Source organism: Protopterus annectens, chromosome 2.part1, assembly GCF_019279795.1.
Source record: "Protopterus annectens isolate FY-2018-M chromosome 2.part1, PAN1.0, whole genome shotgun sequence".
Classification (NCBI taxonomy): Eukaryota; Metazoa; Chordata; order Ceratodontiformes; family Protopteridae; genus Protopterus; species Protopterus annectens.
In genome coordinates this window covers 1,247,800,233-1,247,824,069 of record NC_056729.1, presented here as the reverse complement: position 1 = coordinate 1,247,824,069, position 23,837 = coordinate 1,247,800,233, and the positions used below count along the sequence as shown (strand labels likewise).

General features: G+C 36.6%; 1 protein-coding gene across 4 annotated transcripts in view; it reads left to right on the top strand.

Moving 5' to 3' along the window:
- The window catches only part of SEMA5B (semaphorin 5B), a 3,270,261-nt gene that overhangs the window by 1,766,875 nt on the left and 1,479,549 nt on the right, over positions 1–23,837 (top strand). For all 4 annotated transcript variants that reach the window (XM_044062778.1, XM_044062776.1, XM_044062777.1 and 1 more), the window contains one exon: positions 21,669–21,887. In XM_044062778.1, the coding sequence (XP_043918713.1) occupies positions 21,728–21,887 (160 nt within the window). In that variant the 5' untranslated portion in view covers positions 21,669–21,727. The remainder of the gene's footprint in view (positions 1–21,668; positions 21,888–23,837) is intronic.

Here is a 23,837-nt window from a genome sequence, read left to right as displayed (position 1 = left end):
ACCCATCCACTTGTCAAGATTTCTCTTGAAGAGGGCCAGTGAGGTGCTCTGCTTGACATAAATGGGAAGCTTATTCCAGAGTATGGGCAGTCTTTGGGAGGTTAACCTGTCCCTCCAGCATGTTCTGTTAATTGTGCTAATGAGGTTGTGATCTCTGGAGCGTATAGCTTGGGTGGATTGTGATTTCTTTAGGTGTAGCATTTCAAGTAGGACTGGGTCAGACATGGCTTTGTAAGTCAAGCAGAGATCACCTCTAAGTAGACGATAAGAGACTGAGAACAGCTGAAGTTTCTTGAGTCTGTCCATGTAGGACATGTGTTTAAGGCATAGGATTCTTTTTGTGAGGTACTTATGTGGCCTCACCAGCTGTTGTAGGTGTCTGGTCAGGTACATGCCAAAAGGGGCATTTTATTCGATGATTGGTCTAATGAGGGATGAGTAGAGAGGAATGATGACTTCTCTCTTCCTGGATGCGAAACCTTTCGTTATATGATGTGCCATGTAGAAGGACTTTCTGACCACAATGGAAATGTAGTGGTTGAAGGTGAGGTGGCTGTCAATCTAGGTGCCCAGATGTGTTATGGCCCCTTCAGTGTCCAGTGGGCTCCCATCAATGTGGTAATTCATAGAAACTGAGTTTTTTCCAAAGGGGATGTTAACGCATTTTTTGGCATTAAGCTTCAGGCCATGGTTCTGACACTAGTCATTGGTCTCAGAGAGGCCCTTTTGTAGGATGTCTGCATCACATGGGGAGTTGATAATGACTCCTAGCTTGCAGTCATCAGCAAATTTGGTGAGCCAGAGTCCCTCTGTGTTGGTCTGGACTTTTGAGAAGTAGATGCCAAACAGGAGAGGGCCCAGGACTGAGCCCTGTGGGACTCCACTCATGACTGGTCAACAGTCCGACTTAGAATTCGCAACTTGCACTCTGTAGGACCTGTTTGTGAGCCAATTTACAACTCACCTAGTCATGCAAAGACTGATGCCTAGTTCGGTGAGTTTATCAATGATACCTGAGTAGGGACTGGTATCAAAGGCCTTGGCCAGGTCGAGGTAGGCTGTAATGCACTGCCTTACCCTCATCCACAGCCTTGGTGACTGTCTCGAAGAAGTCAACCAGGTTCAACAAGCAGGATCTCCCCTTGACAAAACCAAACTGTGTGGGGTCAAAAGTTTGGAAATTGCCTATATCTTTGTTAAGCAGGTCCATGATGATGTGCTCCATAGCTTTGCATACCAGACTTGTCAGGCTAATGGGGCAGTAGTTCCCAGGGTCTGTAGTTGCTCCCCCTTTATAGAGTGGGATGACTGTAGCAGTGCGCCATTCTTTAGGGACATAGCCTGAGGTAAGGCTGTGATTGAACAGGGCACACAGATGTGGTGCCAGTTCATTTTGTAGCTCATGTAGAACTGGGTGAGTTTCTCAATGACGACTGAGTGGAGGATTGTGTCAAATGCCTTGGCTAAGTCTAAGTAGGCTGACTGCAGATTTACCCCATCAAGGGCCTTGGTGACTGTCTTAAAGAAGTCCACCAGTTTTAACAGGCATGATCTCCCTTTGACAAATCCAAACTGAGTAGGGTCAGGTGTTTAGAGATTACCTATATCTTTGTTGAGAAGGTCCATAATGATGTGCTCCATAGCCTTGCAGATAAGGCTAGTCAGGCTAATAGGTCTGTAGTTCTCAGGGTCAGTGGAAGCACCACCATTGTGCAAGGGAATAACAGTGACCATTTTCCATTTAGCTGGGAGAAAGCCGGTGCTTAGACTATGATTGAAAAAGAGTACCCAGTGGAGTTGCTAATTCTTGTTGGAGCCCATGTAGGATGCAGCCTGGGATGTTATCAGTTCCCATAGATGTATGCTGTATTTTTGGGCTTATATATGGATTGTATATATTAATATGGATATTAACTGTTTTTAATAATTCCAAACTGGTGACAACACATCAAATTCAGAGGGTTTTCCTCTGGGAGGTCAAGAATTCGATGTCCCAGACTATGCACTTGAGTATCTGTTACAGTGACAGCCCACAGGGAGTAGCTGACAAAGTGAGTCTGTTGCATATGGCCCACAAATGTGAGTGGAGTGGCTAGAGAATGAAGAGCAGACTGGATGAGAAGAGACTTCACAAGAATTACAGGAATGCTGTTATACAGAGAAGGCTGCTTTCATTACAGGTAAGTGTAAGGAATGGAGGTCTCTTGTTGTGACGCAACTTGCTGACAGCCCAGTGAATTAGTCAAACCCATCAACCAACATACCCACCAACACTGTGGGTGAAAGAATAAAAAAAAATGTTTTAATTTGTAGGGTTGCAAAGTTCCTTGTACAACCATCAAATGTGTGTGGGGTTTCATCCAGCACCACATTACTGCAATGTATTAATTCAGTGGTCTAATAATCATTGGGAAAAGAGAAGACCCTACAGGCATGAAAAAAATACTCACACTACTGTTGTACTGCAATAGATTCATTAATATATAGACATAATTTGGGGACTGGTCAGTTTGGGTGAGTTTAGGATGAGTGCATTCCATAATGTACCATTCATCAAGTGGTAGCTACTGCAGACAGTGCACTTGCTTAATGAAAACCAAAATGAGGATTAAGTTATGTGATGTGAGATACTGGCAACAAAACATTGAAATGGGCCTTTTTTCAACTATATTGGAAGGAGAGCAGTGTATAACAGCACAAACAGAGGCAAGTAGCAGCCAGAGATGTCCTATCTGGAGTATTATATACATTTCTGGAGCTTCACTTCTGAAAGATAGTGTGACGGCACAAAAGAAGCAAAAAACGTTCAACACTTAAACCAGAACACACACAAAGAAAAACTTGATGAATTTAATATGTAAACACTGTGAGAAATGCAGCAAAGAAAACCCATAAGGAGAGCAATCATTTTACGAGAATTAATAGGTGATAGAGCCTTCCAGAGGAAGAGATATTCAAAAATGAAGGGGAACATGTTGCAAACAAAGACGATTACCCATGGGTGATGTGACTAAGGATGTGCTTCTTTATACAGAGAGAGATGGAGATGGTTTATATAGTTCTGAATAAATTGTGGAATACTAGGCAGCATGGAATGTAGAAGGCAGTTTTTGTAATAGGTACAAACCAGCAGCATATAGGTTAATAAGAATATTTTCTGTATGCAATTGTTAGGTCATTGATCAGATTCGGTGGACCAATATGCTCTGATCTGCTGATACATTTTATATTTCTGTGTAAAAGAAGTTGAAGTGAGCACTGATGGATGAATTAAAAACTAAAAATATTACACTTTTTTGCAATAAATAATGAGAGAATAAAGTTGAAACATTCATTCTGTGTAAATCTGCTACCTAATGCATTGAGACCAACTATTTTAAATTTGGAAACCATATGACATGCAAGCAGACTGTAAACACTAAAGCATGTTTATCCTGTAGTACTTGAGGCAAGTAGAATGTTTAAACATGGCACAAACACAGATGATGCTAAAAAGTAAGAACGGCAGAGAAATGTTCTGGTGCAGCAAATTATAATGCGTATAATGCCCTGTTTAATGGCACTTTGAAATATTACGAAACATTAGGAAACATTACAATGCTACCAGCAATTTTTAATAGTTAGAAATTGTTTTGAAACCAGAGATGGCATTTTCACTGCCTTGCTGTGAGAATGGGATTATGCTAAAGGTATTTAGCCTTTCTAAAGTAGTCTTGACTGAATGAGGAAAAAATGTCAGTCTGAATCATAAATCGATCCAGGTTTATGACTACTAATATTAGAGTTTTGATAAATTTGTATGGAAGGTATGTGGATTAATATGAATAGAGTAAGCATTAAATTAAATGAGTTATAATTTGCTGCTGGCAGGTTCTGACATGTTGTTTTGCTAATGATATAGTTGCATTTGATTACTGAAATATGGTTTAAATGTTTCAAAGTAGTCAGTTTGTCATCCTGTAAACTCCCTTGTACAAGGGTGGACCCAGTAACTTTAGCATAATTTGTGTCTTTGTTTATTGTTTAATATATTTAGCATTTATTTCATATATTATTTTACATATTTAATAAGTATGTATTTTGTACAGAATATGGCTGTGAATTATACCTTTTTGCTGTGGGCGTAAGCTTAACCTGTGTTGTTACGGCCCAGTTTCATTGTCAAATGATATTTTTTAACAAGGCAGAGAGAGATAATGCTGTCTATTTTGCCACAAGGTATTTATTTTCTCTAAGAGGTTGTAACATCCATCAAAAATGAATACATCTGCTTTTTTTTACAATTCAGTCTCCTAATAAGGAAAATTACTTTTTGTCTCATATTAAAATTGATTTTTAAATACTGAATTTCTTCTAAAGGCGTTTAGGTAAAATTAGCTTCCATTTCTTTTGTTTTCCTTTAAATCATTTTTTTTTCTAATCATACACTTCACAGAATCAAAGTAAATTAGCTTGCCCCATATAAACTCATCACAGTCCATTGTTTACATCATTATATCCTAATAAATAAGATTTTTTTTAAATATAATTTTTGTTGATACAATGCACCATCCACATATGCCAATGCATGCCCTGCATAGTTATAAGTATTGTATCCACTTCCCTTCCTGTCCACAACAAAACTTCCCCCATCAGAATATAACTTGGGTAATCTTGCCTCTCTTTTGCTACATCCCTATATCTAATTTCATCTTTAATCTTTTCACACAACTGCTGCCACCTTGATTTACCATTACCTGCCTTATTCACTGTATTCGTTGTCCTGTCCTTTCTTCCTTCACACAACTGATGGTCATGCTTTCCCTAAAGACACAGCATTAAAAAGGTCACAAAGAAAAGCCCAAAAAATACAGAAAGACCCCAGATAAACAACAGTTTTCACTGTATAATACCTCAAACCACATTTGGAAAAGGTCCCTTGGAATTACAACCAGGTGACGCCTCCAGGTGTTTCTGCAACTACATCTTACTGATGCCTCTAGGTGTCAAATATTGCCTGTGCATACTTGCATTAATAATTCCAAAACCATGCTACAAACACAGTATTAAAATGTTTCATATTAAAGCTTACACAATGGTAAGCACAACTGTATTGATATTTGACATCTGTCTAGTTCACATGAAGAGAGCTTAATTGTTGGTCCTATAATATTTATTTATATCGCCATTAGTTTTATGTTTTTTCTAAGTATCTCAGGAACCAGCTAGCACATACAGAACTGCTTAGCCTTGTATGTTAACTCTCACCTGGATGAACAAAATGCTGCTGACAGTTTGTGTAATTTGAATGTTTGCTGAGATATTGTAAGTTGTTTGCAAAATATTACAAACTTAATAGTTACTGCATTTACTGTGACTTATAAAGTCCTGTTTTAAGACTTAGAAGCTGAAGAATACTACCAGTATAAAAATAATTTCTGCTGAACTTTTTGCCATCTACACCTCTTTAGTAACCACTATGGCTCCAGATATATGAACATTTGCTTGGAATGTGAGGACATAATTTGATCCTAAAAAATGTTTAAGCTCTTCCCAATGGAAGTTGCAGTGCAAACTTTCAGAGCTCCATGGGAATGAACGAGTCAAGAACATTTGTGTTTCAACTTTAATACTTCTGAATGTTCACTGATATTTAGGCTTTAATGGTTCATTCAGGCCTTTAAAGCCAAACCCCACTAGCTATAGACATGCCATGTTTATCCTTTTTATGGGCTCATGAGTACAGTATAAAGGTTAGTTTTCCCATTCTCTGAGAAATATCCTCTATAACTTGATGTCCTTGACATTATATATATGGTCTTTGTTTCTCCCCATCACTAACGCACTGGGCTTTCCCACTGGCCCTCCTACCTAATACATTTGGGTCACTGTACCTCTGTGTGTGATAGCCTGATTTATCTGTCACTGTGCCCTGATACCTTTCAAAACTTGAGTGGTCGCCATGCGTTTGCCTAATTCTCATCACTCTGCCATATATTGCTTCCTATTTCCTAAGCTTAATAAAGACTATTGCTTCTTCATCCTCTCCCAAATTACTGTGTATATGACATATACTCCCTTTTTCTATACTCCCAGCCACTTCTCCTTCCTCTAACATCGTTTTTCTCTCCATAACTTTTCTCCTAGCTGCTCCCCTGTACACCAGCCAATCATCTACTCTTAGCCCAAAAGCACCCTCCACCTGATTTAATGGTACATAATATTGCCCTCTGTTCACTTCTTGAATCAGTTCTGTATCTCTCAATCTTTTTTGTCCCACTCTTTCAATATACTTCCAACTGCTTGCTGCTGGATCTCACTCAATGTATGTCTAATTCTAGTCCATTTTGGTACTTTTACTCTCACTCCCTCTTTCATAAACTTCTCATTTCTGTTACTTTTTGTATTTTCCTAACAGCATCCCCAATTATCTATCCAGATAACAGCTTCAGTCCACGCTCTGTCTTAGTAGTCCTTATAGTGTTTTTTCAAGTTTTTAGTCATCATTATAATATTATCCCTAATTTAAGGGTCTTTAGATCTGTTGTATACTATAAGCATACTTTTTATTTTTATTGTAGAGTTTATTTATATTGGTGAAATCACTAGGGTGATTCGATTTTAAGCTTCGCATTATGTTCAAAGCTGGTAGCTGTGGTCATTTCTCTGTCTTTATCTAAGTAGCATAGACCTCTTTTGTGTAGTTTTCTGCTGAGGCAATGTTCGCTGTTATGCTGGAATAGAATCTTGAAGTTTCATATTAGAAGTTAATGAATCTGTTCACTTGAAATCCTTGAAGTCTAATAGTGAATGTTTCTAGCTTATGATCATCTAAACAGCAGGTGGGAGATACCAGTGGAATAATATATGAAGAAGCTATATTTGTAAGGACAAGGTCAAGTGTGTTATGTCCTTTAGTGGGTTTGCTAATAATCTGTTCCAGGGAGCTTTTATTTATGAAAACTAAGAACATTTAAGCATGGGGCATTGGTTCTCCAGTTTACTGAGGGTATGTAAAGTCTCTCGGAATAATGGATCTTTTGTTTATAAAGAATTCCATTACATCTAAGAACTTTTCTTGATTATCAGGGGACATAGAGTGTCTTGTAATAGACTATGAACTGGTACTTGCTTCTGTTAAATGTGATTTAAAGTTCAGTGAGCTCTATTTGTGGGTCTGTATGGATTTGTTTAGAGGTGATGTGGTCCCTAACAAGTAAGATGGGGCCACCATAATTGTCATCAGGATTGAAATCATGGTAAGTGCAACATTTAGGTATGGAGGGAGTGCTTTCTGAAAATTTAAACCAACTTCCAGTAGTAACACAAACATGCTGTGTGTTAAAGAAATCTGTTTTTTCTAATACAATCAATTATTTATCTGGTCTTAAAGCAACAGGTATACTTAGCAAAACACTAAATTTAAAGAAATGTCACTCTATTCACAACTGATTATATTACCATTATAAATATTATTTACACATATAAACATTGTTTGCACCATTATTAACATATCTTGGAGGCAGTTCCATTCCTCTATTTGTTGAGAACCCCAATGTTATAATTCTGTATATATAAGGCCACGTGTGTGTGTGTGTGTGTATATATATATATATATATATATATATGCACAGATATGCAGTATTGTGTGTGTATATTTGTGTTTAATAGAGCAAAGTGGTATAGTTTTGTGTTTTTGTGTAGTCACTGATAAACACTGAAGAATATCATTAAATGCAGACCTATTTTATTTTTCTATTTATTTTTCAGTTTGTTATAATCTGCTGAAAAACATTATTTCTAAGGTCTTCTGTTATAGCAATTTATTATGCAATCATTATTTAAATGAAGCAGTCTGTTTATTTACAAACATTATCCACACTGTCTTGTCTGTCAGGAGGCTTACAGGTGCCTAGTGGGTGACATACCTCTCAACTGTCCAGATATTTGCAGAATGTCCAGTCACTAAATAATGACATACATCGATTTTCAGACTTCAGATCCTTCAGAAAAACATGTTAGCACAAACTCTGTTATTCTATCAACTTTCTAAATTCATAAGAGCAATATTTAAAATCTATTCATATTTTTGGATCTTTTTCCCACTATTCTGTCAGGGTTTGTCCAGATTTCTAACCGAAAGAGATTGAGTGGTATGGTGAGTGAGCTTCATTCTGTCATGACCAAGGAGTACAAACTACAGACTTCTGGAACTGTCTCTTCTCCTATACCCTGCATTCCTTACAGCAACATTCCTTTTGCAATAACTGTGAACAGATAAAGTGGGCACTGAGTACAGCAGTGGGCAAGGGAAGGGTCAGAGAGTTTTTTGTTCCAGCAGAAGTCATAATACTAGTTACACTACATGGGCACTTGAGCTGGTATTCTTAAGCAGAACTAAAGAAGACATTCAAATGACTTGCTCTATGGAAAAATGTTCAGAAAGGTTATACTAAAGGTTATACGAGAACTGTATTAAGTAATTGATGGGAGGAGGTACATAACTGTATTAATAGCCTGTCTTCTAAGTATACATTTATTACATCAAAACTGCACAGCCATGAGATGACAAAAAAGGATGCTAGTGAATATGAAGCCTACGAGAAACTGAATGCAGTGTGTATTGTGATTAGGGATCTCTCTCCCCAGTCTTTCTGTCATTAAGGTACTTCTTTAACGACTTGAGCTGCCATGAGTATAACTGAAAATTGCTATACTTTTCTTTCCATTATGTTCCTTCATTTCATTAAAAAGGATTGCTCTGAAACATGCTAGATTGAAATTGATTTTCTTGTTTGACAAACAGTCTTTGGTGCCTCCCTATAGTGAATGCTTAGTGATCTTGATTAAAATTGTGTTTCATAATAACCTGTCCACCTACCTGGCTGTTTAGAGGTCACATTCTGACCCAAAGTCCTGTATCTAAAAATGATTGCAATAAGAGAGCCAACAGGTCATTTATTTTTAAATGTACCATACTGTAAAATGTGACCTTCTGTATAATTAGATCTGAGTCTTTTAAAGAATTCAAAAATGTTAGAAAAGAAGTGAAGCTGGTGAAATTACTTTCTCAAGGCATCCACCGTGCTTTTCTTTCTTGTTTTACTGGTTGAATTATGTAACTTCAGAACATGAAAATCACGTAACATTAATCCAGCAGCTGAAGCCAAAATGCAGAGTATATACTGTGAGTTGTTAAATAAGATCCATTCAATGATTCAGCTCATATTTAGAAGACATGCTTCCAAAAAGTAGAGTTAAATTGTGCCCTTATATTAAGTTTTTGATTTATATTATAGTTTGGGACTGTTAAGTTTACACATTATACAAATCATTTAAGTTTTAGCTTCTGAAAAAAAAAACTGTTATAGTTTCCAAGTTAAGCTCTCACTCACCTTTACTTTATTCTGAAATCAACCTGAAGAAAGTTTATCATGTTTTAATTGCCTTGCCCTGTGCTGTCAGGGAGGTCTGTATATGAAAATGGAAGGAAAGCTTATATAGCATGAACTTCCGTCAGCAACAAGCTGTGCTCCTTGACCAATTCGGAAGGGATTCTCCTCTTTCCATATGAATTACATCAACACAACACCTTTTCTCATTTGTTCCATGTGAATGACATCATCAGAACCCACTGCAGACTTTTTTATGTTAAGAAGCTGAGCCAGTATTATATTGTAATCTGATGCCTTTTCTGTAACATAAACGCTGTCCTTGTGTACATGCCAATTCATTTGTTAGTGTGCTTGTTCAAAGGAGCAGCTTAAAGTCTTAGAAACGCAGACGTAAGTATGGTAGTAAGATATCTGCAACAGTCATTTGACCAATAATGTGTGTTTTGCAGAAATGCACAGTGGGTCAGAGTTACTGAAAGATGAATATCCTTTTTAAAGCACAATCCAGTGCACTCTGTCACAACTGCAGCACACCAAAGTATATTTAACAAACTTTTATTTAACAATGCAGTATTAAGCACATTCATCTAATAAGGATTCCTCAGGATCTACAATAAAAATCTGGTCAGTTCATTTTATACCAACATCACCGAGTCACAGAACATTAACACTGTCACATAAGCTCAATAAATAAAGATGCTTTTGTTTAAAATAGTACAAAATTACATATAAATAAATAAGCATACATAAATCACATTAAAATTTGAAATAAATACAACTGTTAAACCAACAAATTTCTTATATTTTGCATGATTTTTATAAATTAGAAATAGAAATTAATTCATTGATTTATGGGGGTAGGTCAATATGTGGCCTCCATTGTCACCACAGCTCCCTTAATGCTAACAAATATTCCCACAGACCACCCATAGAATTTCTATTAATTCTATGTATAGTACAAAATAAAAACATTCTAAATCATTCAAGTGCTTTGCTTTTACATGCTTGCTCTGAAATCACCATACCTTGGAGAAAAGAGAATATTCTGAGAAATGACTATCTCAGACTTAATGTATCCACGTCTGTTTTTGGACATTCAGTCTGCACATTACAGGATTTGCTGTTGTTGGTCCAAACACTTCAAATGCTTACCCTTCTAAACACAGCAATTACTAATGTATGAATTTAATTTCGGAGCTAGCATTCCAAATGTAAAAAAATAGAAAGATTTAATACTTCAGACTGCTAATATGTATAATAATTCATTACTATCGATTATATGAACAAACATAGATATATTATTTAATATATTTTATTATTCATATGAAATTTTAATTTTGCTTAATAATAACTTAATATCTATTCACCCTTCATAAAAAATAACTGGAAGATTATAGAAGAGGTACGTTTTTGTATAAATACTTTTGTTAACTTCTGAGGTATCATTCCATTCATTGCTTTCATACATTTCCTACCTATGTTAATGAATTTAAGGTGAAAACCAAGTAGAGAAATTTACCATATGGTACTGTCAGTAGTAACAGTTTTCTTTCAGTACCCTTAGTATATGGTCCATTAAAATAATGCAAATGTTTATAAATCCTGCTGTCTTTGTATTATATTTTGCATATATAAAAATGTTTGTGTACATCCCAACTGTCTCAAACTCTCAAGATAACATTTAATTACTCATTTCTATTTTACATAGAATATCACTTGACTGTTTCTTGAACAACATCTTTTCATTAAGATATGTCATCATTTATTGCAACACATTCCTTTTCTGATACCTACTTGTGAACCTTGTCAAACAAGCGATGGTCAAGAGCAATAAAGGCAGCTATAAGTGGGATGATAGTTCATTCAGAATGTATCTACACCTAAAAAACACTATATACAGCCATCACAATGTGCAAAATACGTTTTAACCCTTATTTACTTCCAAAGATGTAAACTGAAACCAAAGTATCCAATAAAAAAAATCTGTTCAGTACTAGGGTAGACATGCAGATTTTACACATCACAGTACCTTAAATGGGAACTGTCTCAAAACTCAAGTGCAGAAAGGCATTAAAATGAACTTCCCTGTCATGTGCCATAATGCAAGATCCTTCCTGCCTCTAATATGATAATTTAAATTTAAGCCTTCAAGTTAACTAGGCAACAATGATTTCTCTGTCAGTAATTTATATCATCATAAAACCTTAAAACATCACTGTTTACCACTTGTTTACTTCAATAAGCTAATTAAAAATTATACACTTTGTGATGTCCCAACACTGACCCAGTAATTAATGAGCCTCAATCTTCACCACTGGCAAAAGTGGGGGAAGTACACACACACTAAAGTACAATTTCCCTTAAGAGTACACAGAGATCACAGTCAGTCTGTGTCTGGGTTCTCCCATCTTTCTCCAGATCCCCAATAAGACTCCCCACTGGCATAGCTATAAAGTTGAGATCTCAGCTGAGTGGCCAAACTAAGAACTTCAGCACCCTCTCTGTCCAACCAGTGCTTCATGTCCCTGCCCAAGTAGCTGACACACACACAAACACACACATGGGAAAGGCTAGCACAGGTTTACTAGCTATGGCCCTTCTGTCCAGACTATATAAGGTAGTTTTTGCTGCAACCAGCCAGCTCCTTTAAGGCCCTTAGCAAAGGGTGTCCAATTTTACTGTGTAATGTTACTATTAATCCAAATGGTAGTTAGACCAAGAGACAATGCTCTTATGAGTGGCCCACAATGTCACCAAATAGATATGCCAATAAGAGCTTATATGTCTCACGGATATCAGCCACAATGATAGGTTTAAATATATTTAATAATAAATAATAAAAGAACAAGACAATACTCAGTAAGTAATCAGTTTTATCAGAGTTCAAAATCACATGAAATATTTAAAACAACATTACAGGAGAGTCTCAAAGAAAGAAAACATCTAAACTATACTTTGCTATATTCCCATCTGAATCTGAAAGAATTACTGTGCCCTAAAAACTTACTTACAGAACAACAAGCAGGGAGAAGTAGTGAGTGGATGTTTCTAGGTCAAAGACAAAATACACAATGCCTTCTCTCTCTTCCTCCCCCAGAGAGTTCTTAAATGAATATCTCAAGTATTGCTGTTGGGATACTTGTAGGATGACATCACTTTAGTCATCTGGCTATCCCAGGTGTAAACCCCCACTGCTAGAAACTGCCATCATTTTAACAACTCCCTGTGAAAAATACATATCTCTCAGATCTTTGTAACTGCTGGAAGACATAAAACAATAAAACACTTACAAAACAATGCAGAAGGCACCCTAGTTCTAGACATCCTGTCTCCTTGCTGCATTGAAACTAACTTTTTAGCACAATCATAAAACAATTAAATTTCAAATATTTCTTAACTCTCAATGTTCTAGTTCCCACAGTTTAAACATGTACATTTACACAATTACAATAGTTTATATACATTTCTGTTCTAATCCAGCAGTGTATGATTATTTACAGAATTCCAGACATCTGTGCTGGCAGTATCTCATTCTGTCGCACTTCTATATAAATCATATCAATATTCACAAATTATATATAATTATTTACAAAATTCATAGCTGGGCTGGCAGTATTTTCTTTTGTGACACACTTCATCTGTCAGATACTTCCTTGCCATACTTCATCTCTTTGTTCAACTAAACAGTAGAACACAGCAGCAGCAGCAGCAGTACCAAGGAAACCCATAACAAGAATTGATTAAATTATTGCTTAACCTGAGCAACTCATAAGCCAGTGAATGTATAATGTGTGCAAATCAAATAATTTCCTTTGAAGAAAATTTTCCTTCATTTGTTATAATAAAATGACTACAACCACCTGTGTAAGACAAGAGTAATAAATTAATCCCCAAAGTTTAATGCTTTTGTCTAGGTTCCCTTTCCTCTCCCTCCATATACAGTGCCCATCAATTCACAGTGAATTAAAATGAATGCAGTGCTTCATATTCATTATTCCTGTCAGCAAATTATGCATAAACTATCCATTCAATGTGAACTTGTACCCCTAAAAATCGCAACACAGTCCATACAATATTTATCCTGAAAATAAAATGACCTCATGCAATGGGGACAACTCATGTCTCGTGCTGCAAGAGGGACCTCCTGATCAGTTCCTGTAACCTGTACTAGTCAGTTCAAAATCAAATTAAGAAACATCTGATGTATTTGCATACTAATATGTAGGACGTTAAACAATGCTTTGACACAATGTCTTTGCACTGGCTTGGAGGAATAAAGCCCTGATTATAACCCAAGTGACCTGAGTTTGATTAGCAGCTCAGGCTTTGGCAATACAGGCAGGGAAAATGGGCATGCAGTCCCTTAGAGTGGAAGGTCACAATTGAATGTATCATTGTGGTCAATCTCTGATGAAGACCAGGGATATGTGAGGGGTATAATCTTTACAGGCAAGGCTCTGGCTGAATTGCATGCAGATGCATGGATGATATGCTGCAAAATCCATTGCATGTCAACACCTGGGATGGTATAAGTACATGCAGAGGACAGGTTTAGCATTAAGAGCCTTGGTCTGGAGAACATTCAAGTCTGCTTACATAACAGAGTAATAGTACAGATAAAGTAATTACAAATCTGTGGGTATAAGTCTTTGTAAATCTACATACTCATCAGGTCGTTACTCACTTCAGGTGTTCTAGTTGATTTACAACATAAGATGTTAAGCAGTGATGTATCAGCACAACTAGCATGCAGGTGGCAGGTGCCTCCCTCATTGAAAACTTGAGATTTTTTTCAAGTACCCATACCCTGTGTTTCAATATCAGATGCTGAAGTGGGTGCACAACAGTTTGAATTTAAAGAAGATTTTATTAAATCCTTTAAAAGCTGAAAAATTGTTGGTGACAGAGCATGTGTGTGGAGAGGATGTGAACCCTGTGTCTTTGGTATGGAGCTTTTTTTTTTTATTTTCCATTTTGGTAACTGGGTAGGTGGGTTGGTCCTATGACACTTTTCAGCCACCACCCAGTCTTACAAAAGAACACTAATTATTAACGAGTTTATTACACGGAATTAAATTCTTACAGTACATGTACTACATACATATGAAGAAAGATGTAAGAAAAGTATGTTACATAAGCATTAACAGCATCTTAGGAAAACATTTGACATGAAGTATGCATATTACATTTTTATATCATTCACATACATAAGAGAATGCTCATTTGATTTATATAAGCTTATGTGGAGAACTTGCACCAGAATTGTCAATAAATATGAACATCACATATTTATATTTACATAAGTGATATCTAGGTTTACTGTCATAATCTTGAAGCCTACAGGCTTGAAACCCATAATCCTGAGGCCATAATGTTGAAGGCCAAAAATACTGAACTCTCAAACTTGCTATCCTGCCGGACACATGCATACCTTTCAACTGTCCAGATTTTCACTGAATGTCCACATTTGTTCCTCATATTTTTGGCATGTTCCTCATATAAACTGAGGCTTTCTGGAAAATCAGAAAAGATTTCATTAAATAATGACATACATTTGAGTTTCAGACTTCACATCCTTCAGAAAACAAATGGTAACACAAAACCTTTTATTCTAACAATTTTCAAAGTTTATAAAAGTGATATTTAAACTTTGTCCCTATTCTTGTGCCTTTGTCTTCCATTATTTTTGGCTCTGTCTAGTTTTCTTGAGCCAAGAGGTTGAGAGGTATAAATACATATAGATATCATTATTATGTTTTCATCACCTCGGAGTGATATAGTTATTACATTTCTTGTATGCATGGAAAAGAATACTACAATTCCCCTGTATTCCGGAAGCATGTGTAAACACACACCTGCTGAGGGTACTCTTTCGCTGTACATTAAATGCCTGGAGAGTACTCTGTGATCTGACTTCAATGAGGAGATGATTCCAAGTTGCAGGACTAATTTTGCAGAAGGCTTTTCCAACAATGGTAGTTTTGAATCTAGGTCTTACTAAATTAAACTATAAGGTGGTCCTCATATGTTAAGGATATACTTTAGTGGTGGGCAGTTCTTTAGGCTAATTATTCTGATGATTAATTAGCATGTTGAAGGTCACTACTGACTGACTTTAGACTGGTAACCAATTGCATTTTTTTCAGTATGTCACAGTGGCTAGCCCTGTTTGCTAGAAGGGCAAATCTCCAAATGTTATATGCAGCATAGCTCTCAGCTCTCCAGATTTTCACAGAATGTCCAGATTTTTGACTCATATTCTTGGTCCATTTCTCATAAAATTGAAGTTTTCCAGCAAATCATTGAGGAGTGTCTTCAGAAAATAATGGCAGATATTTGATTTTCAGGCTTCATAGCCTTCAGAAAATTCATGATAATGCAAAACCTGTTATTCTATCTACTGTCCAAGTTTTGCAAGGGCAATATTTAAAAGTGTCCCTATTTTTGGGCCTTTGTCCTGCATTATTTGTGATTTTGTCCAGTGGTGGCTTGTGCTATTGGACTGCAGCTCTCCCAGCAAATAAAAACAAAAGTTAAGATTAAAAGAAAAAAAAAGAAAAAAAAAGAAAAAAAACACAAATACCAGACTTCCACGCATGCGTGATCTGCATTCCCAGAACCCATGCATGCACATAGGAATCCGGACTGCTGGTGAACCAGTCCAGATTAAGAAGACAGCATTCTGCATACAGAGATTCCAGAAGTCTGTGGTCTGCAGGCTGGAGCCTGCTCTTGCAGGAAGGACAGGACTTCAGCTCTCACAGGAAAGACAGGATTTTGGCTCTCTCTCACTGGGCTTTCATTTTGAAACTGTGCTGGAGTTTGGCTGGAATTAAAAAAGCAGCTTGGCTGCAGTTTTGGACTGAAACTCTGCAGGTACTTGTTTTATACTAACTCTGTGTGTGTGTGTGTGTGTGTGTGTGTGTGTGTGTGTGTGTGTGTGTGTGTGTGTGTGTGTGTGTAATGCCCCAGTAGCTAGAAAGAAGTCAGGAAATATTCCTGGTGGCTAGACTCAAACCCTTTACCTTGGGAGTAGGTAGCAAGAGCTTGACTTCCCTACCCACCACCACTTGTGAAACCTTTGCCTCATATTTTTGTTTTGTTCCTCATAAAATTTGTTTTTTCTGGATTTTGAAGGCACTAAATAATGACAGGCATTTGAATTTCAGACTTCATATTCTTCAGAAAGTACATGGTAACACAAAGCCTTTTATTCTAGCAATATTTTTTTATAAGATCAATATTTGAAATGTGTCCCTTACTTTTGGGGCTGTATTCCCCCATTATTGGCTTTGTCCAGGATTGTGTGCTAACAGGTTGAGAACTATGGTGAGAACTGAATTTACTGAATATGTTTGGGGGCTGTATTCCCCCATTATTGGCTTTGTCCAGGTGTTTTGTGCTAAGAAGTTGAGAGCTATGGTGAGAACTGAATTCACTAAATGATAGCCATTTAAGTTTCAGTCTACCTGTCTTTCAAGAAACAGCTGATTTGTCATAATTGTATGTTGCTCTGACTGTAGTGCATACGGTCCTGGGTTCAAGACTTGGCAGTGAAAGGCATGGTGGTAACACATTTTATTCTAGCAACTTTCCAAGATTATGCAAGCAATGTTTAAAATGTGCCCCTAGTTTTTGGGTTTTTGTCCCCCCCCCCAAATAAATTTTGGCTTTTTCCAGATTTGTTGTGCTTCAAAGTTGAGAGATACAGTTGAGTGTTGAATGCGTTTTACAAGGAGCTGAGAGCTTGAAGAGAAGTTTAGTGCTGTTTATGCCGTGTCTGTGTTTTTAATAGCACAACTCATCGTGTACATTGCTTTTGATGCAGAAAGACTGTAGGTTCTACTCCCACAGTATATAGATGCATTACTGATACTGTATTGTGTTGTACTTTTAAAGGGGATGGATGCTGCAGTCCTGAGAATGTCCTCTTTGGCGGAAATACCTAGTAACGATGAACCTGTTATCAGTTTGCCATCCATTCCCTATTGCAATATTACTAGCTTATTTTTTTTAATGTGGCACAGGCAATTTATTCCTCAAGTGCAACAGGCACTTTATTTGTAGATGAAACAATGAAATATTGAGTTGTGTGCTGACAGCAACCTCTTTATTAGTTACAGATCTCTTTAATGTAGAATTTAGATGACTTTTACTTCTGCAGAGATTATGCATATTTACTGATACTGGTGGATTGTAAAAAATTTGAGTAGACTTTTATGATGAAAATGTTCTGAATTGGGCAGTTTTTGTCATTATTGGTCCATGCATTTTGTTTCATTGTTTACTGGAATACTGTTCAAAATAATACATTTAAAATGTCCTCTACTGTACTATATTATATAAGGAGTATAATTTAATGCAATCAGTAAGGTGTATCAATGAACACATGTATGTTTCCTGTGCAAGGGGCCTATGATTTGAAAATAGCCTGAAGTTTATCTTTATCTGCCACTGACTAGATGTATTTTCTCTGCATGTGGGTTTCAATGCTGTTTCAATGAATATGAGTGTCAAGGGCAGAGAAGTTTTAATGCTGAGTCTATTTCACTGTGAAACTGCATTGCTTTGTTTAGCAGATGTCTATTAGTGTTTGCATTGTAAAATGTAAAATAAAACTTTTAAATGAAATCTAAATCATCGTTAAAGTAAAGAGTATGTGCATTACAGTGTTTATACTAAAATGGGTGAAATAGCCAAGTAATGGGACATTGGAATAGCTGCAGGGGGGAAGCCCCATTCAACCATGATTTTGTGAGGGAGGGGAAGGGCGGCAAACTCATCCCCGGCTGAACTATACCTCTCAACTGTCCAGATTTTTGCAGCATGAATAGATTTTTGCTTCTTATTTTTGGTTTGTTCCAAATAACATTTGTGTTTTTTGGCAAATCATTTAGGAATTAAGTCACTAAATAATGACAGACATTGAGTTTCAGACTTCATACCCTTCAGAAAAATGCATGCCAAAGCAAGACCTGTTATTCTGTCAACTGTCTAAGTTTATACATGAGCAATTTTTAGTACTGTTTGTATGTTCCCCAATATGTTTGGCCTTGTCCAGATTTCCTGTGTTAAGAGGTTGAGAGGTATGAGCAAATATCGCTTTATAGAATTAGGTATATCCAAACCTCTCAACTGTCCTCAATTTTGGCTCAAAATGTTGTTTTCCCCTAATAATCCATTCGCAAAATGGCAAATTTGGAAGAAAACATTGAGGGTTTATGATTACTAAACAATTATAATGATTAGAGTACTAGATTACTTTTAATTTCAGAAATGCATGTAGATTCTCTTATTTTGTCAGCTTCTCAGTGTCCCTTCTTTGACAGGTTCCCAGCTGTATTGTGTGGCTATTTTATATTTTTGCATCACATTTTGGTCCGTTTTTCATAAAATTGTGTTTTTTTGGCAAATTAGTGACAAATCATTAAAGATTGAAATTAGAAAATAATGACAGACATTTGAGTTTCAGATTTCATACCCTTCAGAAAATTCATAGTAATGCAAGACCTACTATTCTGTTATCTTTCTAAGCTTATAAGAGGAATATTTAAAAATTGCCCTTATTTTTGGGCCTTTGTCCCACTTCTGTTTATTACTTTGTCCAGATCTCTTGCTCTGAGGTTAAGAGGTATGGCAGATCTGTCAGGGCCATCACCGTCGGCCAGAGACATTTCAAATTGTGATTTACTTGTTGCACCCCCACTCCTCCCATGTAGTGACTCTGGATGTGTCCAAGCAAGGCAAGGAGCAATTATGCAGTGTAACTGTGCAGAGTATCCTCCCATCCAAAGCAGACACAAGTACTACAGTGGCTTTTCATCTGTCCTTGATTTTGGAGAATGTTCTGGTTTTCTGTCATATTTTTATACTATTGATTTATGCTTCTTCTTATTCAGAAAATGTGTGTTGTTGCAGAGCCTATTGCTCTGTGTTTAAGTAGCAGTGCTTTAATGACCATCAGGTAAGCTTGTCTGCGACTGTAAGAAGCAAGTAAGCTTTAATAACCATACTGTTAAAGAATTACCAACATTGAAAGCCTTTTTGTTGTTGCCACGCAGAGAATATTTACATAACTAGATTGCGTATAAGCCTTAGGTATTGAAATGCAAATGACAGTATTTGTAATAAAGGACAGGATTACAGTATTTTCAGAAGCTCATTACATTTGTTGAAGACTTGCAGTCATCTTTGCAGTCTTTACCTGTACACTAAACAGAATGCCAGTCTATCATGTGTGGTCCATAACCTGTGCAGTAATCCTTTAAGCAATTTGTATTGAGCTTGTTTCTTGTTTGCTGTTCATTTTTTACTTTGATCATGTTTTCCCCATGAAACAAGTAGATAGTTGTTGTCAGGCAGCAGGTGTTTTTGGATAAGAAACATTTTTACAAGTCAGGGTATCACAGAGATTGCTACTTTCAGCATGTTACGTGGTACTTTTATAAAGCTGAATACAAATTATAATTAGAACTGCAGTGCAAGGAAAAGTGATTTGAGTTGTGCTGCTTGATTTTTTATACTTGATTTTGACTGGCATTCCAGTAGTGTATTTAAAAAGTAATTTCTTTTTTCATGTCTCACAAGTCACAACTTTTTTTTTTCCATCTAGATATTAAGTAAGCTATCATGTAACCAATGCAGTGAAGTATTTTTTTCTTCTACACTTCATTTTGTCTTGATTGGACTCTCATAATGATGGTTTGGCACCCAGGGCTCCATATTTAATTAAAGTAGCAAAACACAACAAAAAGGCTCTCACCACACAGATAAAGCAAGTGTCACTCAGAACAGTCCAAATTTTGTAAAAGGTAGTGACACAAGCACCACAGTGTTCTATATTTATTGCAATGCGCTATTGCAATAAATTATCTTTTGTAGAACATCGTGGTGCTTGAGTCACTAATTTTTATGATATTTAATTAAAGTCCAAGTTTTTGTAGTTTTCAGCATAGTCCCACCCACATCCGAGTTTGGCACACCCCTTCATGTTGGTCCCACCCATTCAGCTGTCTCCTGCAGCCCCCCTTTGATTTGAAGCCACCACTGGTTTTGTCCAGATTTCTGGTTGAGAGGTATGCAGTGATTTGTAGTTTTTGTTGATGGGTGCTAGACTGAAGACATAAAAAGGGGAAAGTATATTCTAACTTGGTTAAAAGGATATTTCTTGCCACAGATTGTCATGTAGTTGATGACAGGAAATGAGCGAGTTTGTAGCATAGTTTTAATGGAGTGAGTGCCTTGTTAACATCTGAGGTTTCTCTAGGTTTTATTCTAAGGTGTGGAACTCTAACGCTAAGCTGGGAGCTGGCAGAGTGTGATGAATAAGTGTTTATTAGCATTCATATTTCTATTCAGCTGTTGTTTAATAAGTTGATATACACGGATCAAAGGAAAAAGAAAGATAATTCGGAATTGAAACATTTCTAAACAGAGTCTTTGTAACAGTTTTCATTTTTGAAGGATTAGATGATTTTGTTGTAAGAAGGTACATGTGTATATCTTACAACCTTGAGGAGAGAAATATTACAATCTTGCAGTTATGAACCCACCTGTTCAGCTGCCTTGTTTGTATGTGTTGACTGTTAATTGTATTTCCTGCAGTCAGTGCGTAACTTAATTTTGGTCTTTTTGTTTCTTGATGGTCCTACCTTGGAGCATCTAGAAATGAAAGTTGACAAATTATTTATAAGACCCTCAACTGGTATCACAGAGCAATAAGTTCAGCAGAAATTACTAACATTCTGCTTTCTGCTAGCTACATCATCTGGTATCAGATGATTGGTAAGATGCTTCCTGTAGAGGAACACGAAGTGTCATTAAAGGGAGTAAATGTTTGCATAGGTCAGCTTTCTGTGACAGGCATTCTTAAATATTTATGGTGTTGTAATATTATAGCAATTACTCTTTTTCTTAAGAGATATGGGTAACTTTATGAGGGGTCCCCCTTTCTGAGAAAGTTTTTATATATTTTTACGTCATACATTTTTATGCAGAAATTGTAAACTATGTTTATTAGTATTTGAGACATTTCCTACCTTTAATTTTAGCACTGATATGATGGTTTGTCAATGTCAGACCTGGAGTCTGTCTCAATCTGTCACAGTTTCAACCTCTGACCCATTGAAAGAGAAGGTGCTCTGATACTCCAAGCATCACTGCTGTAGCCTGTCATTTTTAATTATGAGAAACATTTACATTACCTTCCAGCTTTACTGGAAAGACTGAATTCATGTTGAATAAATTGCTACTAACTGACAACATTCTCACGTGACTACATTGTATTCTTTTCAGATGCAGCAAAGTCTCCAAGGACTGTACTGAATGATAGACCAGTGGATGGACCTCTCACCATGATCTTTACAAGGCTAAAAGTGATCTGTCTGTCCTTACTGAGTACTTCTTTGTTGATGGTATGCCATACAGCCTCACAGAATTCTCCGGGTCTGCAAAACACTCAGCTGGAGCAGCAGCAGTGTATAAGAAGAGAACACCCCACAATTTCATTTGATGGTAATTTTTCCCTTCTTTTTTACCTTTTGATGTGTAGCTTCTCTCATTGTTTTATTCTCTGTAACAGTGGTGGTAGTTCTGTGCTGATTCAGCATAAGGTAGAGATGGAAGACTTTTCTTAGAACCTAGCCTGCTGATTCATTTTGTGTCATAGGAGTAATGGTAATGAAAAATGTGTTCATTGTTTAATTATATTATTCTAGACCAGATTCTACTTTGATTTGTGCAGTTTTGCAATATGTAAAAGCTGGTGTGTGTCATTTAGTTCAGTTTCTGCAATCAGTAGCCCAGCACTGAGCTTGTCTGTCTGAGAATTTGCAATACGATTCATTTGTAAGATTTTTTTATTTGGCTGAAATAATGGACTTTAAGAGTTCATGGACTGTGACAAAAATGTTTTGTAAAATATGTTGCTATTTTCACGTTTTCTAGAAGATAAACAAAACATTTTACTATTGGTACAGATGCAGAGTTGTGGGATGGACCACATGTTTGTCTTTTCAGTGGTAACTATGTTTAAATATTTGCATTCTTAAATATGTTAAGTATTTTAAAAGATGGACTGTCCGATACAAACCTAGCTGTCAAGCAGTTTGACACAGGTGAAAACAAATTCTAGAAACTCACCTCCACCTTTATAGATTGCATGCTTTAGCACATTTACAAGTGTCCCACCTCTGGAGTGGTGTCAGACAGTAGAATCTAATTCTCAGATGCACCATTTTGAGTAAGTGGTATCAACATATCGATTTTCATTAATGACTTGCATACAGTTGTATCAAATGCTAGTTGTATTCAATATGCAGATGATTCAACGCTGATTTGCTCCGGTACAACCCCTACAGAGTTACAAAATATGACCCAATCCACTTTCAGTAAAATAGAAAACTGGCTCTCTAGTCGTAAGCGATACTTAATCCAAAAAAAACAAAAATGTTGCTGTTTTCACCGACACAAAGGTCCAGCCCCTTTAAATTTACGATCCAAGCAAAGGACGGGACAATTATCTCTCCGGATCCCTCGACAAAATTATTAGGGGTAACTATAGACAATAACCTAAAATTCGACACTCATATAAACTTAATGATTAAATCCATCAATAAGAAAATAGGCTCGCTATATAGAATAAAGAGATTCTTGACCCCCCAAGCTAAATCCGCCATAGCCCAAACCCATCTTCTCTCCACACTCCTGTACTCATCCCCCTTATTTCAGAATATTAATAAAACACTCATGAACAAACTCACTATCTGCTATAATCATATCGCTAGGTTTGTTACTGGATTACCATATAGAACCCATCACTGCACCAATTTAACCCAGCTAAACTGGCTTGAGCTACCAAAACATATCTCATATAACCTTCTAGTCCTTGCTCATAAAATAATTTACAACCCTGACTACTCTCCCTCACTCAAAAAACTTATCTCCCTCTGCAACAACCCTCGTACACTGAGATCATCCAGCCGCCTCCTTATCCAAACTTGTAAAACTAATAACATGGCCGGAGACTCTCTTCTTTCCAACTCAATAGGGAGAATCTGGAACAAAATTCCTCCTGACATTACCTCACTGCCCTCCTTAAGTCTATATAAGACCAAACTAAAACTCTATCTTCGGTCAACACATACCTGCTACTGACCTAACCCTAGCTAGCTATCTCTCTGAACTTACATTGTTCCCAGACTCAGGGTCTCAAATATATCTACTGAATCATTCATGAATATATTGTAATCACAAACTTTATCTTGATTTGATTTTTATAAAACTAAAACTTTACCTGTATTATTTAATATATAGTTGTTTTTTTTTCTGACTTGTTTGTATTGTCTTGTCTGGAGCTTTTCTCCCCGGGCCTCCGCTGAAAATGGACATGTATCCAGTCGGATCCTCCCGGTTAACAAATGTAAAATAAATAAAATAAAATAAATAGGTTTTGTATACAGTGAT